Source organism: Channa argus, chromosome 3 (genome assembly GCF_033026475.1).
Source record: "Channa argus isolate prfri chromosome 3, Channa argus male v1.0, whole genome shotgun sequence".
NCBI lineage: Eukaryota > Metazoa > Chordata > Actinopteri > Anabantiformes > Channidae > Channa > Channa argus.
This window is the reverse complement of record NC_090199.1, coordinates 3,272,402-3,290,524: the sequence shown is the minus strand read 5'-3', so window position 1 is coordinate 3,290,524 and position 18,123 is coordinate 3,272,402. Positions and strand designations below refer to the sequence as shown.

Below are 18,123 nucleotides of genomic sequence, written 5' to 3'. Positions count from 1 at the left end.
CATGGTTTCATTTGTTGCGTTTATTAATAGCTATTTTTTGAGACAATAATCAAACCAAACCAAACATATGACCAAAAAAAATTGTCCTATTACCAAATTATAGATAAAGTATTTGATTCTCTATTTATTCATAAAATAGGAGACATAAAACACAAACAAGCAAAAATAGTTTGCGTTCTTTATTTAGGTGGCAACTTTAAAAAAGGTGCAAAGTGTATATTTTAGCACCTTTATACAAGTTATAAAAGTAATGGCTGGTTTCTAGGTTCTCCTGAAATACACAAAATTTGGCTGCAGAACATTAGATGACATCATGAGGAGAAGTAATTAATTTACAGAAACCAAGCAATAGAAATGTCGTAATTTGGAAAATCTTATTATATTCAATTCTAACCAAGGTTAAATTTACAAATTTTGTGACCTAGAGTTTTAATCAGTGCACGTGACATTAGCTCGTAACATACATAACAATAAAACAGAAAAGGAATTTTACAAATAGTGTAACATGGAATTAGACAGAAAACATTTAAATACTGGGTGCAGCTGTCTAAGGCAACTTTAATTCAATAGAAAAAAGATCTATAAGTCTTATACAAAGCAGAAATGAAGCTATACAATGTCACATTATATTTTATTCCTTACACACTGTACAAAGTCCATTTACTTCAGGGATGGCCGAGCCAACCACAACACTAGGCAGCATAATTTTAGTTTTTTAATATCCTACATTTACTGTGTCTACCAGACACACACTTTATTTACATATTCAGACATAAAATACAAACATAAATATAAGCAGGTTTTGTCCCTCCACCCCAATGGCATCGCATATCTTCAGACACATCCTAAGCTTTACGGCACCTGTTGCCCTGTGAAGCACTTCCCAAAACCAGTTCAAAGTGCTTTACAAATGAATCTAAACTGAGCTTTTTGGTCAAATATCTCTGTTGTTCACAGAGAATAAGTTGCTGTTGGATTATGTTTAGCAAGGCAGCACCTTCCATTATACATTTATGTCACAGTATTAAAACACACCACAGTGAATACCCAATGCAGAGGTGAAGCTAATTTGACCAAAAAGCTGGTTATTATTATTATTATTATTATTATTATTATTATTATTCATTTTTCACAATAAGGGTATTTCTTAAAGAAAGTCCAGGCTCCAAACTGACAAATCACATGTTAGCAAAAAGTCAGTACATCTGACTTAAATGATATTAAAAAAAGATAATATGAGAAACGATACGCTTTCAGTAAAGCAAATGTTATTTTAGTAACTTGTGTGAATACTGTACAGTAGGCCTAATGCTGGTCATCAACAAAAGTATTAATTCAGAATTAAAGCTATCACATAGCTGGAAAACATCATGTATAAAGGAACTGATCAAAGGCCTGAGAAAGCTTTTTGCATTTATGACATGATTGTCAGATCAGGCCAAATAACTGGAAACGTGATCATATATACAGCAATGCATAGGCTTTTGGGAACGGGTAGGGCTGGGTATTCTTTGCTACAGGTACTTAATTTCTTTTTTTTTTGACACTACTTTGAGAAAGATAAACATGTAAAACATACATTAGCAGAATAAAAAAAACTTCTTAGTTAAAAGAAGTAGAAGCGTTGATATTAAATATTAAACAAGCAGTGGTTTAAGAAATTACATATAATACTCTTGATACCTATATATATATTGTGAGACATTTTGGAAAAAAAAAAAAATACTAAAGGATATAAATTTAGATAAGCATGAAAGGAAACACGGAAGTGAAGATTGTTACCCAGCCCTAAAATTAACTGCGCTGTTGCGGCCTTCAAAAAGGACCATCTCCATGGAGAATCTCATGGATACACAAAGGTTATAGGCAGGTTTGTCACCAGTCAGGAAGGCATCCGGAGTAAAAACTGGGCCAAATCAACATGTGGACAATGGTCCTCTGTGGTGACCCTGAACTCATGGGATAAGCTGAAAGGACCAAAAAAAAAAACAAAAAAAAAGTGAAAATTTCACTGACTTCCAATTTTTAGCAAATGTCAACTCAAAACACATTTTGTCTAAAGGTATAGAAATTTAGGGAGTACACAAATGTTTCGTTGTGAAAATTATTAACCTTGGGCAACCTTCCATTCAAGCTCCTCGACACGTCCACACTAATGATTTCATTATCAAAAATGACTCACTCATAAATGTAATCCACCCACTCAACTGCAGAACGGCTTTTATACTGCAATTTGTGATGTGTAAGTTATTTAGTTACTAGTTATCAGTAATGTGAATTCTAAATGTGGAGCTATTTAAGATGCCTTCTAGAATAATGATCAGCCGCACTGAATGTTGATTAAAATAGCTACATCACACACAAAACAGTCTTTGTATCTATGAGTGGGGGGCTTCTGAAATATCAGGGGAATCCATTTTCCTTTTCTCAACATACTCTACTCTCATTTAATACGGGTCATTGCAATCAGACCACTAAATGGGCCTCAGGAGTCACACAATTCTTCAGCAAGACATCATCCTACAGATCCAATTTCAGCAGCGGTTTGGATTCTGCCTGTTCTTTTATTTGGACATTAGTTATTAAACTTTGAGAGACGACTTATAAGGCACACACTAAACTGCATATTTAACCCTCCTCCAAGCAGAGCTAAGCCCGAAGTACTGCTTTTTTGTTGTGGCCAGTGTGATCAGCAGTCGCAAAACAACTATTGAAATGTAGTAATAGGTCCTAGGTTTATTCCGTTTCCTGTTCTGTGGGTGCTTTCAAACGCGTAGCTCATTTGCTCGGTGAACCTGCTCGTAAACTTGGTCCGTTTGTCCCTTGGCTGGTTTTGCTTTCACACGGAAAAATCCAAAGAAACCAAAATGCATAATCACGTGAGAATTGTCTCGTCTGCTCACTGGTTAATGGGATCTGGGGAAGACACAGGAAGTAGATCCTGTTCCGTACCAGTGAATGTTCACATGGGTAAAAAACTGCTTAAAAACTCTGTAAGGAGGATTAGTTGTGGACTAGCTGTTTAGGTTTAAAACACGCAGTTTTAGGACAGATCAAAGTCGGATCACCATCTCACCGCAAACAAACCGCTTCTTTAGGAACCAGGCCGAGACCACGTGGAGTAAAAGGTCTTGGTGTGGTTGTTTTGGTCCACCCCCGGGTGCAATCGCTGTTTCAGACCTGTGAAAATGAAAGAAGAAAAAACAAAAAAAACGAACCACAGCTTGATTTGATTGGATAAATGTGGTAGGTTTGAAAAACGCCTATGTCAAATTTTCCTACTTGCCCATTTTGTAAATCAATTTGTAATAATTGTATAGAAAAGTTAGAAAATTGTTTATTATCATTATTAATAGTATGTATAATTGTATACACGTAGACACTTTAAAACAGCCAATGTAAACTTATAAAGGTCTTCAAAAGTCTTGTAAGGGGAGTTTTGAATGCAACGCTCCCCATCGCTGTCGAGCAAATCAGCAGAAAATGCTGCGAAAAACCAAATACCTGAAAAATAAAAATTTCCATGATTTGAAGAAAAACTAATTTCTATTACATTTACAAAATAAGGTGATGGATCTTTTTTTTCTTTTTTTTGGTGCTTCACAGGCAATTTCTGGGAGTCCAGATGTTTCAACAACAATAAATAAATAATAATAAAAAAAGCAAAGAGTCGGACTTGGGGGAGAGATGGGAAAAGAGAAATTGTGACTGGAGTCTGGTGGTCTTGGATGTTGGTGTGTGTTCCTCCAGAGAAGCATATAAATAAGCCAGCCAAGGTAAGTATGTGTGTCTGAAGCCTTTCATCTCGCTCGTCTTCTTTATTGTTCCGTCTAATCGGTTTGTGGCCTGTTTCTCCCTCAGAAACAGAGCAAAAAGTTAAAAACAAATCATGACATTTTCTGGATCCAGTCCACCAGGAAGGATTTCTTTCTACACCACACTACACAGTGTCCTAGAGGAGTGAGTGGGGATATAGGGACTGTTGTGGAGTATTTCCCATTATGGGATAAGTCACAGAAACTCCATGGTATCGAATCCTCCGCACCACCTTCCTCTAACACAGTCTTTAGTTTCTGAGTTTGTCGGTGTGCAGTCTGCTCACAGGTTCTTGGTGTTTATGTGAGTTTTATAATGCTTCGTCAGGTGGTCACTCCTCATGAAGCGTTTCTGACACTGGCTGCACTCAAAGCGTTTGTCTCCTGAGAGGGGAACAAAACAAAGTGTAGGATTTTTAACATCAATATTCTGGAAAATAGTGTAAACACAGTGCATCCAGAAAAGATGTGAATCTTTACTGGATGCAACTTTTTCCACACTTGGTTAAGTTACAGCCTTACTTCAAAATGGATTTAATTTATTATTTTCCTCAAAGTTCTACAAACAATACTCCATAATGACGATGTGAAAGAAGTTTGTTTGAAACCTTTGCAAATTTATTACATTAAAAAAAACGAGACAAAAAAAAATCCCATGTACATAAGTGTTCATGGCTTTTCAGCACCTTTAGCACCAATTCCAGCCTCAAGTGTTTTTGAGTATGATGCTCCAAGCTTGGCTCATCTATTTTTGGGGCAGTTTCTCCCATTCAGGCTCCATCAGGTTGCATGGGGAGCGACAGTGCACAGCCATTTTCACACCTCTCCAGAGATGTTCAATGGAGTTCAAGTCTGGGCTCTAGCTGGGCTATTCAAGGACGACACAGAGTTGTCCTGTAGCCAGTCCTTTGTTCCCTTGGCTGTGCGCTTAGGGTCATTGTCCTGTTGAAAGATGAACAATCGCCCCAGTCTGAGGTCCAGAGCTCTCTGGAACAGGTTTTCATCAAGGACGTCTCTGTACATTGCTGCATTCATTTGAAAAACATCCCCACAGCACGATGCTTCGCTGTGGGGATGGTATTGGTCAGGTGGTGAGCGGTGCCTGGTTTCCTCTAGACGTGACGCTTGGCATTCAGGCAAAAGAGTTCAATCTTTGTTTCATCAGAGCAGAGAACTTAGTTCCTCCTGGTCTGAGAGTCCTTCAGACGGGCTTTAATGGGCCTTTTACTGACGAGTGGCTTCTGTCAGGCCACTTTACCGTACAGGCCTGATTGGTGGAGTGTTATGGAGACGCTTATTCTCATCTCGCCTTTTCTTTATTTTTAATACATCTTCCAAGATTTCAAACAAATCCTCTTACAAATTGTCATTATGGGGTATTGTTTGTAGAACTTTGAGGAAAATAATAAATGTGATCCATTTTGAAATAAGCCTGTTACATAACAAAATGTGGAAAAAGTTAATCCTTAGAATAAGGCAACTACCATATTAACATTTTACATAATTTATGAGTTTAAATGAATTCACCTAATTTAACTCCAACAAGTTCGAACATAAACCATCACTAAACTTCACTTCAATTCCTGCAGCTCAGAGAAGTGAATTATTTAGATGTTTCAGTTGTGATCGCTTCAGTTTACTATTAAGCGGCTTTTTTATTGCAAAGGGAAAGAAGATCATTAAAAGTATATTCGAAATTCTTGACCTTCATTTGGTTAATACTACAATATGAAATGTATACTAGCACTAGTCTAAAACTCTCAATGAGTCCACCCTGATCCACCCAGCCTTTCCTCTCACTCCTCTGCTACACTCCTCCACACTGTCAGACAGGTCAGATAGTTGTCATTATGACATTTCAATAAATGATTTAAGCTTTGGTTCTTACAATCAACAGTGCAAAGCAAATGTAAGAAAAACAAAAAGGCATCGGAAAAAAAAAAATCCAAACTGCAATTTCTCTCATTCCTTTTAGTGTGTATTTCACTGTTTAAGCTATAATTTCCTGTTAAACTGCTTCACACGTTTTGCCACACCCAGTGATATTTATTAACCACCCATCCGTGCTCAGTTCAGTGTAATGAGTATTCAGTTTTACTGTGGTATGAAACGTGTTTGCGTGTGTGGTTCAGCCTCTGCAGCACCTGTGTGTGTCCTGGCATGCCGCTGTAGCTCATCACTGCGTGTGAAACGTTTCCCACAGAAAACCCAGTTGCAGACGAAGGGCCTCTCGCCAGTGTGCAGCCGGACGTGAGCTCTGAGCAGCGATGTTTTTCTGAATGTCTTCTCACAACCGGGGACGTGACAGATGTGCTTCCTCTTCCCCACCTCCCCCGGCCTACAGAGCATCAAAACAAATACAGTCTGTGGAACATGCAGTTGCAGAGATGTGCATCTGAAATTAGCACCCAACAGTATTTATGGTAGCGTTCAAATGAATTTTAATGCAGAAATGGTTATTAATCAGCCAGGAAGAGCCAAGCAAAGAAAAAGGTACCTTTACACACTCACCTCTTGTCTGCATCTTTACAGTTGGGACAGGTGCAGGCCATGCGTCGCTTCTTCTCCGTTGGCTGGCCAGGTAGCTCCAGTGTTAGGGCCTGGTCTACCTGGATGGCCTGCTGGCCCTGCGTCGCTGCCAGTTGTAACCCTCCGCCCTGCATCGTCTGCACCGTGAGGTGCTGCTGGCCTGAGAAAACAAAGACACGGACACACTGTAAGGTCTACAGCAGAAAGTGTAATTAAGGATTCATGTCCACATTAGCATAATACAGACACATGAAAGCAATGAGCTGACATAGTGTAAACAGATGGAGCTTCTATCTGGAATTGAAGGTGAGCTTTTCCAACTGTTGTTGATTTCTTGCACTTAATCACTCCTCCTAATTTATAATTATTGGCCTTCTAGTTTTTTGTGGTTATGATAGCATTGCTGCATTACAGCTTCAGGAGTTACTAGTGGTTGCTCAGTGGCCTGTGCTGATGCTGATTCTCAGAGACTATGGAGACTAAAGGACAATTCATAATGCAGATATGTTTTTTCTTTTCTCTCTTTTTGCATCATTAAAAATACAATTCAATATTGACAAATGAGAGACAAATATGCACAAATTATCATTTGAAGAATACCGAAATTCTATCAAATACTTCAAATAATATATAATAATATAATAACAATTTCCATCAAGCAAATTAAATGGATTTAGAACCAGTTAAGAATGAAATACAAACACACAGCTCTGATAAATCCTCACAAGGTCACCATGTGCTGAATCACATGCACTGTACGAGCATTTTGGAGGCTTGAGGGAGATGTTACCGAGTTGTGCCACTAACCGTTTATCTTTTTTTATTTTACCACATATGTGTCACTGAAGCTGGTTATACAGTTTAACAGCAGCATCTTCCACAGTGATCATACAGCTGAATCAACTCCTGTAAAACACTTTCACTTTAATGTCACATAACATCTATGTTAAAAATAACCCTGACGATAATATTTGGGTGACATTTAAAAAGAATGAAATGTGCTCTGAGTCTCTCTCTCTTTGAAAGAGGCTTCAGACATGCACTGGAATTCTGACATCATCCTGACTTTATCAGGAGGCAGTGTATGCGTGAGGGCAAAGGTCCAAGTGAAACGTCGCCGACATTATCCAGACGTTATCCTTTCAGCCCCCTAGTACAACGTCGGTATTATGTGCATGAGCTCATGCGTGTAGCACACAGGTTTGTCCCGAACCGTTGGGAGGAATAAAAGCGAGCGAGTGGCCTTGTTGATGATGTTTCTATCACTCAACTTGGTTGCAGTCGAGTGATAGAACCTTTGTTTATTGTACCCAGGGCTCAGATTGCTGTAAATAAAACCGTTTCCCTCAGCTGTAGTTTCGTATCATGTTGTGCCTCCTGTGCTCGCTGTGCACAGAATTCGAGCGGTGAGGACGGTTCTTACTGGGGTGATCTCCCACCGTGTGTTACACGTCCGGCACTCCGTCCACGTCCAAGGCTGAATTCTCCTAACATATGTCACACAGGCATTTAAAGGATGTTATGCCTAAGCAGGCTACAACTCTCAGTCACACATGCAAGTGAAATGCTTGCAGTGCAGACTTTTTTTTATATCTTATAGCCGATGCCACCAAATTAAAAATGTCAATGATCAGCCAGATTAATCGGCCGACATATAAAACAGAGCCTGTTCATGTACTGTGATACAGCTGCTATTCATAAAATAAGAAGAAAAAATACCTCAAAATATGTTTGTGGTTACTGTTCCGCTGAGTTTGACAATAACTAAGTATTATCTATAGTATCTACATTCTCAGTGAAAACCTACTGCAATTAAGGGACAACTAAATGTTTTCCTCCCAGATTTTAGTTGTTTCTGCTGTTGTCCAGTATTTTTCTTATTTCCTTCGTTGTCTATCATTATGTTTTGTGATTCATAAATGAGGAAAATCCAGTAGTTAAAAAAGTTTCCATTAGCAAAAGCCTCAGAAAGACCAGCCAACTTGCAAACACAACCAGTCCATTAGTGACTCACCTCCTGCGTTGGTGATGGTGACAGGAACTCCCTGTACTTGGACCCCATTGATGCTGATCGTCTGTACTGCCTGAGCGGTGGAGGAGAGCTGTGACGTATTCAGTGCTATCATCCCACCCGCTGGGGCAATTTTTGCTAGAGTCCTCTCTTTCCGCCCCCCTGCTGCCGTCTTCTTAGTGCCAGCTGGTGGCGACGTGGGGGTAGCGGGGACAGAAGTGGTGGGGGTCGTAGTTGGAGAGGTTGAGTCCTGAAGCAGAACCGACTGCCACTCACCCGATGTTGTTTTGAAAAAGATCTAGGGGAGGAAATTGTGAAACCCCATCTCAGATTTGAATTGGACAGCAAATACAGACTACTGTCACCTGCTGGCGTTTATTTGTGCTCTCACAGGTGCAGAACGGACATTAGCTATTTGGTCGATGGTTGTAGTTTTTCTGTTGTGCCCAACTGCCCCTTTCTGGCCCAGACAAAGTCAACGTGTCACGTGTCAACAGCGTCACTGCTAGTTTTTTAATATCCACTTGGTGTGTTTCTGCCCTAAGGGAGGTCAGCAAATATCAGTGTGCACGATTGTTTTCCAGTGTCTCCCACTTGAAGATGCAACTGTTAGATTTACAATGAGAAAGCCAGAGGTGGCTAACAACTTGGACTAGTGAGTTACAATACCTACAGTTTGACTCCAGCTTCTAACCTACGCCGTAGGTCACACATATCTTCTGCGTAGCTGCGGGCCCCACTGGGACCCCCCGAAATACCTGTTAACCTCCACAGAAATTTAAGTACGTGTCGCAGCGAAGTGGAAACTATGATTTGTCCACTCTGACCTTCTCCCTCAGTGAGTGTTTGTAGAGATCTCTGCAGACGTGTGCTGCCTTTCTCACTCTTAAAGCAATACATTTGTGCTAAGTGTAAAAACTTTCACACTGAAGACACATTCAGTAGTAGACTACTACAATCAGAGGTCATGATTAATAAAACTCTTTCAATACACACAACAGTTTTGATCATGTCTAACTGGATACCTGTGTTGGTGTGGGCTCTGTCGGGGTGACTTGCATGCTCGAGGGGACTGACTGTCTCTGAGGGACAGGCGGCAATGTGGCAGAGGCAGCTTGCACCACTTTCAAAGCCTGCTGGGGGATCTGAACCACCTGAGAATCTGGTTTCTGTTGGACTAGCTGGACTTGCTGCACAACAGCAGGCTGCCCCGGACTTTGGACGATCAGGAGATTGTTACCAGCCTGCAAATACAGACACAGGAGAGATTACTCTGTGAGGTTCAGGTGCCAGGTTTTCAGCCAGCGTTTACATCCACAATGGTGGGACCATTGTGTCTTGTGCCCGAGGCTGCAGATGTACAATCAGTCATACAATAAATGACCAGCAGACCATCTCTCCAACCAACAGACCAGAATTATACAAACTATAATTGTAAGCTCACCTCTTCAGCATTAAATGTTTTTTTGGTCACTTGGGGGAAGTAGAACAAGGTGTAAATATTACACTGATACTAATGATTCGACTTATTTCGTCACACAGCAGACAAAGAAACTGTATTCTGTAGCTGCTCTTATTTGGTGATGTACTTATGCTTAATCTTTCAATGTGCATCAACATGTATACAGCATCCATCACTTGGCAAATATAAATACAAGCAGGCTGTATATATAAATAGTCATGTGTTCATGCATGTATGAAGTAACTTCTTAATATCTATTGTTACCATTCAATATTTGTTCTTTATTAATTTCAAATACGATGGCCAAAACATTCAAACCACCTCTTGATAAAATGCCCTCCAGTGTGACAAACCACCCATTTTGAGAATTAACACAGAAATTGAGAATTCTGTTTATGTGTATTTGTCTTTTTTCAGCTTTCTTTGTATACAGAGAGCTGCCATGAAGTAAAATTCCTCCTAAGCACAGACATACTTAGTAGGTCAAACTGATTCTGAACCCTGAGAGAAATGTTTAGCTGCTAAAACCTTCACATAAATGTGTCTGCTCCTTGCAAAACTGCTGCTCCTCAAAACAATGCTGGTCAGTGTAGGAAGAGTGATCCAAAAAACTCAAGTAGCAGGCTGCAAAACCAAACAATGAGCTTAAGATGAGATTAAAATGCTCTGTGGAGCTGAGGGGAAACTGCAGAGTCTTATTATGGTGATCTGTTGCTTGTTGTAACAAGCACCACCTAGAACCCATGTTGTGTTATCCAGTGTATTAGGGAAACTTGTAGTGTGCTGTGATGACAGAAGACAAAGGAAACTAAATAATTTTCCAACTGACACCATTTTAACAGACAACTATGATATTTATATATTGTAATAACCAAAGTGTAATTAGATTTTTCGACGCAGCATGTGGTTCTCATGGTGCAGAACAGGCCAGTGGAACGTAGCAAAAAGTGTGCAGCTCTGTTGCGTTAAGTGCGTTTCTTTGTTGGAGCAGGTGTACCTGTATGATGTTATCACCAGCTTCTATCAGGATGGTCTCCATCTGTTCTGGGGGTGGGGAGGCAGCCTGTGCAGGAGCAGGAGGAGGATGAGTAGGAGGAGGGGGCGGAGGTTGAGGAGTCAGAACCACTTTCTTCTTTCTCCCTCGTCGTCCCTTTACAGGTGCGGGAGACGCAGCAGCCGTCTCTGTGACAACTTGCGTCCCACCCACTTCTCCTGTCGCCACATTGAGCGGCAGCGTGAGGCCGCTGGGGAGCTGCACCATGTTTGCAGTCGTGCTGTTTGGCTTCCGCAGCTTGGGGGAGGGTTTGATGGCTACAGTCTTCTGCGGTGTTACCGGAGCGGTGGCGGGTGCTGGAGCCGGCACAGTCATGGGTGTGGTGATGAAGGCCTGGTTGGTGCCAGGTATAAGCTGGATCTGACCTCCTTGTGGCATCACCTGGATAGTCTGGGTGCCCCGAATCTGTGGCACCACCTGGTACTGGATGTTGGCAGGGGCTGAGGTATTGCTGCGGGGAGGGGTCTGCTGAATAGTTAGGACGATGGGGCTGCCAGGGGCTGTGGAGCCCAGGCCAGCAGGAAGCTGAATCACATTGCCCTTTGCTGACAGAAACCCCAAGTTTTTGGGAGGAGCAGGGGCGATCGGAGCCGGCTTTATGGGGAGGAGCCTGCGAGGCTGTGGCTGCGACGGAGGAGAGGTGGCAGGAGCCTGAGCAGCAGGAGGGCCGATCTTACTACAGGTGGCGGCCAGGAGGGCCAGAGGAGAAGGCTGGGAGTCCTGTAGGGAGAAACACAATCAGAAACAACTCACGCTATGTGCATTCAGAGCAGCCTGAGAAGATACTGGTGAGCACTAAGAAAAAGAGGCAGGTGAGATAGCGAGTTACGCTAAAATAAGCAAGTGAAGATAAACCAGCAGGTTTACAGTGTCGAACAAGTGATGTGGTAGGTGTGAGTTTCCACCTGCAAAGCTTGTTTGCCCGTCTGTGGTCCATGAGTGTGATCCTCAAGCTGCGGGACAAGGAAGCATTCTTACATGAATGTCAGTTAAAGCTATTATAAAAAAAACAACCTATTTACACAGGGTCTCCTACGTATACTCCTAGTGGGGCCGAGCAATGTGGACAAAAAAAAAAATCAAAACTCTTTTTGTCAGCGAGTTCAGGACTCAAAATTTACGTCAATATTTTTTGGTGATTTGATCTCAAGACAAAACATTGTTAATAAAAATAATTCTCATAAAGAAAGACATGGATACAATAAAGGATGTCCTCTATTTTCACACATGTGCAACAATAACAAAAAAGTAGTAGTGGCCTACACTCTGTACTGTCCCTGAATGCAACAGCACAGTTGTAAACACAGGGCCGTCACACAGTTGCTAAAAGGTGAGTAATGCTACAGCGTTTGTGGAGACAGTGTTTTCCTTTCTTTAAAAGCCTGTCCACAAAGAAGAGACACACAGCAGCTGGGATGTCTGGCATTTACTTATGGCCGAGGTAACCTTTCTGTGGTTTCGTTTGATTGTCTTAACCTGCTGCGGCCACATTGCTCCACTTTGTTGACTAGCAACGTCAACACATGTGTCGGCATTTCCAAGGCAACGGAGAGAGAGGGACGTTCTGGTGCTGCTGTTTAGTGAAATAATAATAATCTAGATTTTTCAATTTAGGCATTTTTCATATTGTTTAATTCAGTATTTGTTTTTGAACAAGTAACTGTGTATTTTGCAGAGGCCTGACTCAAAGATTTACCTCGGATGGAAAAAGCTGATTCCAAATTGTGACCAGGATTTTCAATAATGACATAAATCAACCAACCGCCAAAATACAAACACAGTAAACTTCTGAAGTATACAACAGTAGAATGACACAATATTTGAATGACTACTGATGTTTTCAGAAGACATCCAAGAAACATTATGAATTCAAATCATTTGGTCAGTGGGTATAAAACCCAAGAAACCAAGTCAAATAATCTGAAAAATTAAAATAATGACAGAATATTCAGTAGTCCGCTACACAAATCTAGTAAGTTGACCGTTTTACATTATCTACTATAATATTTCTTTAACATTTTGTTACACACTGTTCCTAAAGGTGAAAACTGCCTCTTCCAGAAATGGATTTGCTAAATGTAAACAGTTAAAGAAGTACAAATTAAACCAGGCTGTCTTACTCTTTCAAATTACATTTGTGCATGAAATGCTTTTTGGAAAAACTGAAGTTCATGACTCAGCGGGGTCCTGGCACAAAAATGTCCCCACATTGTGCAGCAGAATGGCTGAATCTTGGGTTAACAGACATAATGCTGAGAGGGAAGCTCAACAGAACACAACATAATACAAAGAGTGGTGGGGAAACAACATCTGGCATTCGCTCACTTGTGTAGAAGTGGTAGAGGGCTGAAGGTATTCGCTGGGACTGACAGTAACAGTGGTGGCCATACTGTCCTGTTGTTCTGAAAAACACACAGACACGACAGAGTCACATTCAGCAATATGTACTTAAAGACACCACAGCACTGGCCTACAAAGCAGAAACAGGTGTAAGAAAAGCAAGCGCTAACATCTCACTGCGATCACCACATTATCAATAATCATTACGGGTTGCACTAATTAAGGCATTAAAAATGCTAGTTATTGTGCAGATATTAACATGTCGGCGTGTAACTGACATCTCTTAAATCTCAAAGAGTGTCAAAGAGTTCAAGGAAACATGTTTTCTTAAAATCTCAATGGTGGAGGAGAAAGTTAAAGCACATTAACAGCACAGATTGTACCAGTGGATGAACAACTTGTGGCGTGTGTCATTCTTCAATGACTGACCCCCCAGGTACACTGTACATAATAATGTTACTTTGTCAGGATCATACTGAAGTTTTGCATGTTTTAGAGTTATTTGACAATAAAAACATATTTGCAGTCAATAGCTGTCTGTGACCATGAAAACAGTAACATAAACGGGAGCTGAGGTAACAACTTGTAAAACACCATTATCCTCCTTCAAAACAACATAGACCCGTGTGTTTTACAGTATTTAAAATGCAGTAAAACTACAAATGCATGGGTATTTTGACCTTTTTGATTGGATTGAGTAGAGCCATGGGGACCAGCTGACACACATTCTACAATACTCTGCAATTCTACAATACACTCTAATCGTATTTTTAACGAAGGACAACAAATTGGGTTTCAAGCATTTTGATGTAAAGTGACTCACATTCTCTTCATAAAACAACTAGTAAGCTTTTTTTTTTTTTAAAGCCGACTGCACATTAAAGCCGCTATGTTTGGCCTTGGAAAAGTATAATGAAAAACAACACCGTCGAACAAATATCAAGTTACTGGCAACAATTCAGATGCTGTGTAAGCAAAATCCATGCACCATTGGACTGCAGTGCAAAGCGTTATGTTGGGAAAGACACTGAATTTATCGAGCATATTATATTTCTGTTTAGACAGTCAGCGTAAGTACATTCAAGGCATGCTGCCTGACACTTTAAGAGCAGGGTAAATCTCTAGGACCAGGCTGTGCTGTCTAATGGCTAAAATAGGTTGTGGCAGGTATTGTCAAATTGCTCCAGGTAAAGTGTACATTTATGACATTAATGCCTGGACACAGCTCGTACACAAAACAACATCATACTGTAGATTTGTAAAATATAACAGCAGCATAGCTTTGGTTTTTATTTTGGTTTTGGTTTTTTGCAGTATTTGAGTTGAGCTAAGAGTGTTTTGTCTATTCTGCAGCTGCAGCAATGAATTCATCAATTTATCAAAAGAAACTAGCAACTACTTTGATAGCCAAGTAATTTTAGGTAATCACAATTAAAATGAAACATTTGCTGGGCTTAGGGGGCTGCTTTTCTCTGCCATTTACCTTAGAGACCACCAATAATGAAAAAACCCATTAGCTGCTGCCATAATCTGTTTGGTTTCGTTTAGGATAACCTGAAACAAAACCCGCAACACAGTTTAAAGTCCCACACAGAAGCACCATTTTGGAGGTGCAGTCCTCTCCAAAAGTATCTGAATGGGAAGACTAATACTGTACACTGAAGACATGTTGGTCTGAGACCAAAACCCACTGACAGAAGGATGCTGTCGTAGAAAGCAACAAAAGCTTATAGAGTGATGAAACCAACACTTTGGTGATGTTAGGAAGTCACAGTCCTAATACAGTTATTGCAAATAAAGGGGATGTGCAACTAAATACCAAGTTTTATTTGTTTCATCTTGTTTTCAATTTAAAATGTGGGGGATCTGACACAAAGTCGTATTGTCTATGTTGTTTAATGTATCAAGGTGTAAATACCATTACAAGAAATCGGATTATATACATTTTCATCTGATATCCATCTCTGATATCGTAATACGTGTACAGCAAAAACGATTGGATTAACCTCGCCATTCCAATGCTTTTATGGGGGACTGTATTTACATACTCCTCAAGGACAATCTGGATGCAAATTATACTCTGCTTCCTGCAGGACTTTAAAACTGTATTGCCTAAAATATCATGTCTGCTTCCTCATACTGGACACCATAAGTAAATATGAATACTCCAAGTTTAATGAGACAAAAAGGACAGAATGCTTTCATCCAGATGGTCAGAAAACCATCCAAGTATGTCAGAGTATGTGTGCTAGAGATGGTAAAACGTGAAAAAGGCACAGACTGGAGTTTCAGCCAACTAAACTGTTATTGGGGTAATGTCGGAGTTACAAACTTCTCGTTTTCTCTCGTAATTCATCCACACTGACAGAAAACAAACTCTGTGGATGGCGATCGACAGAGCAGACAAACTGTTTCCTATGTGTAACGCTGCAGCCCGTATTAAGTGAAAGCAGCTGTTCGTCATGCTGCTCGGTTTGTCAAGCCGAAAAACCTTCAGTCCGCTGAGCCACTGACCTCTCTCGGCTTGACTGAACAGCATTTTGGGATGGAGCATTACCAGCGTGGACGGTGATTAGAAAGCTGCTGCACAAACTAAGCAGACAGCTTCACAGCAAGAAACCCAGCAACGGAAAATGTGGAACTGCGAGTGGTTCTTTAAAGCCCGAGAATCAAGCAGAAAGAGAAAATATATATATATATAGCGTGGTCTCAAAATAGCACCGCCATCAATCAGATATTTGCTTTGGTTTGCTGTGGATAACCAGCTTACGTTAGCTACAGGGCTATCAAGCAGAAACGACCAGGGTAAGCTGGAGAGGCTAACAGTTAGCTTAAGCGGAGTTCAATTCGTGTGCATCTTAGTTTAACAAACCAAGATAATGTTGCAGCATTTAAATACTTCTGTACACCAACGTGCATTGGATGCGTGATGCGTGGGTATAATGCACGGCCACATTCTGAAGGGAAAAACTAGCAAAGAGCCAGCTAACTACATAGCTTCTACTAGCATATCTGCCTAGCTGACGCGTAGCTAGCAAGTCAAACTCTCTTTGATAACGTTAAAAGCAGCCCTTTCCCGGAAGTGCTTTGCATATTTAAGTTCAAACATCAGCCCAAGTGTCCCTGAAACCTTCCTACTCGCACCACATACTGTGCAATGCCTTTCTGCGAAATGCCAATATAACGTTTTAAGAAGTACATTGTAATATAAACACCAAGGTTTTAATTCCTACCCACCGCTCATGACGACATTCGCTCTCCGCGAGCCTTGAAGACCAAGCCCGTGGAGGAATCCGCCCGCACTGCTGCACCAATCCACGGACAATGGAACGTTGAGCGACCGTCAAACTGACCAATGGCGCCGAACTGTCTTTGTGATTGAAATTCGATTAAGCCAATCGCGTCGCGATGTTTGTGCACGTCAATGGATGGATGACGGTTCGACCAGTGACATGTCGAGATCGTGCTTGACGTTTCTGAAGGCTAAAGCGCCCGCGATGCTGTGCGCTGTTACTGCAGGAAAACGGCTTCACTGACACGTCTCACGGCCAATTAGGTGTTTGAGGGGCAGTTCGCTCAAAACCAGAATGACAACTGTGTTGGTCAATGAGCTTGGAGTCGTTGCTTTGTGACCCGTGACATCGCCCACGGTGAACGTGAGAGGTGGTTCGTTCAAGACCGGGGACAAAACATAAGTGGTCGTTTCAGCTGAACCGCGCTTTATCGGTTATATGATCGTTTTATTTAGATGTGTGGGCCACGATAAGATACGGTATTTTTGATCTATTATTAGCTTTTAATTGGAGATAACTAAACCGGTTGTATTTGCACAACACCACTTCATATTAAAAGCAACTGTGAAAAGTAAAGAGAAACATTTTCACTTCCGTTTTGTTAACGCAACCGTAAAATGACGTAAAGTAATAATAACAACAAGGGGTAAAAAGTTGAACTTTGTATTTTCAAAAAACCACATTATAATTGATAAATTATGAAAACAAAAAGGAACACATATATTATGTATATTTATTATATTTAGAATTTAAATTTTTTTAGCATTGTCCACAAAAGCGAATTCCCCTTTTAACCTCTCACATGGTTTTGTAGAAAAACGTAAGAAACATAAAACTTTCACAATACTTCACCCAAAAAAAAAAAAATAAGTTTGGACGAGAAAAGAAAGGTTGTTGTATTTTTGTTTTTTTTTTGTTTTTTTGCATCTGAAATAAAACTGCAAGAAATAGACTCTTAGCCATAAACGTTTTTAAAAACACAATGTCAAAATGCCTTTCAGATGTTTGGTGCAAATTAATCAAATATGTTGTCTACAAAATAATTTGTTCACCACAAAATCCACATAGCCAACTTGAACAAATCAAATTTTCTCCTTAAAGAAGTGTGATTTATTATTGTGGACCACATTTGATCCCTGACAACTTGTCATTTTGGTCCAGTGTTGGTCACAAACCTAACGAGACCAGCTCCACCACTGCAGCCCCTCACCCAGTCGTGGCTGTCAATCGGCTCTGTCGTCATCATCCGCTGAGCTGTCCCTCTTTCTCAGTGGATCGCTTCCTGGGACTCTATTTACATGGACAATGCATTCAGCCCTTTTCACATTCCCAGCGAACGCACTTGACCTTTTCCCCACACTGCGGCCTCAGTCTCTCCCCAGTGTGTCCTCTCCCCGCATCACTGCATGGGATTTTTTTTTAAAGCACTTTGGAAATGAGAGTCCTGCTTTTAGCTCAAGCACTTTCTCCCTCTTCACCTCAAGTGTACTGTAGCTGCCGGTGGAGGATGCAAATACTGTCTATCACTTTCTCCCCTGACACCCTTGTGGAAAGCTTTAGAAAAAAAAAAAAGCTGCATAATTTAGCTTGGATGTCTCACTTTTTTCTCTTAACAGGCT

General features: G+C 40.8%; 1 protein-coding gene across 10 annotated transcripts; it reads right to left on the bottom strand.

Annotated features, from left to right (window-relative positions):
* Positions 1-164: 164 nt before the first annotated feature.
* On the bottom strand, positions 165-16,596 carry sp2 (sp2 transcription factor). 10 transcript variants are annotated; one of them, XR_010913813.1, is made up of 10 exons: positions 15,726-16,074; positions 13,197-13,273; positions 11,777-11,824; positions 10,815-11,591; positions 9,381-9,599; positions 8,359-8,653; positions 6,327-6,504; positions 5,960-6,153; positions 3,077-4,199; positions 165-1,967 (listed from the first exon to the last, which is right to left on the bottom strand). XR_010913813.1 is itself a non-coding variant. In XM_067496597.1 (9 exons), the coding sequence occupies exons 1-9, from the start codon at positions 16,453-16,455 to the stop codon at positions 4,099-4,101; spliced, it is 1,896 nt and encodes a 631-aa protein (XP_067352698.1). In that variant the 5' UTR covers positions 16,456-16,596; the 3' UTR covers positions 165-4,098. The 10 variants fall into 10 exon arrangements, 9 of the variants coding, with proteins under 9 accessions (XP_067352698.1, XP_067352702.1, XP_067352700.1 ...); XM_067496597.1 differs by lacking the exon at positions 15,726-16,074 and adding an exon at positions 16,449-16,596 and having other exon boundaries at positions 165-4,199; XM_067496601.1 differs by lacking the exon at positions 15,726-16,074 and adding an exon at positions 16,427-16,448 and having other exon boundaries at positions 165-4,199.
* Between the last annotated feature and the right edge of the window lie 1,527 nt (positions 16,597-18,123).

Bases quoted from the DNA above. Each gene is read 5' to 3' on its own strand.
- sp2 (XM_067496595.1), bottom strand. From the start codon at position 15,765: ATGCTCCATCCCAAAATGCTGTTCAGTCAAGCCGAGAGAG. The intron at 6,505-8,358 runs GTGAGTCACTAA...TTGTTTTCTCAG, and splicing joins CACCATCACCAACGCAGGAG to GCCAGCAGCACCTCACGGTG. The intron at 6,154-6,326 runs GTGAGTGTGTAA...GATGCTCTGTAG, and splicing joins TGTAAAGATGCAGACAAGAG to GCCGGGGGAGGTGGGGAAGA.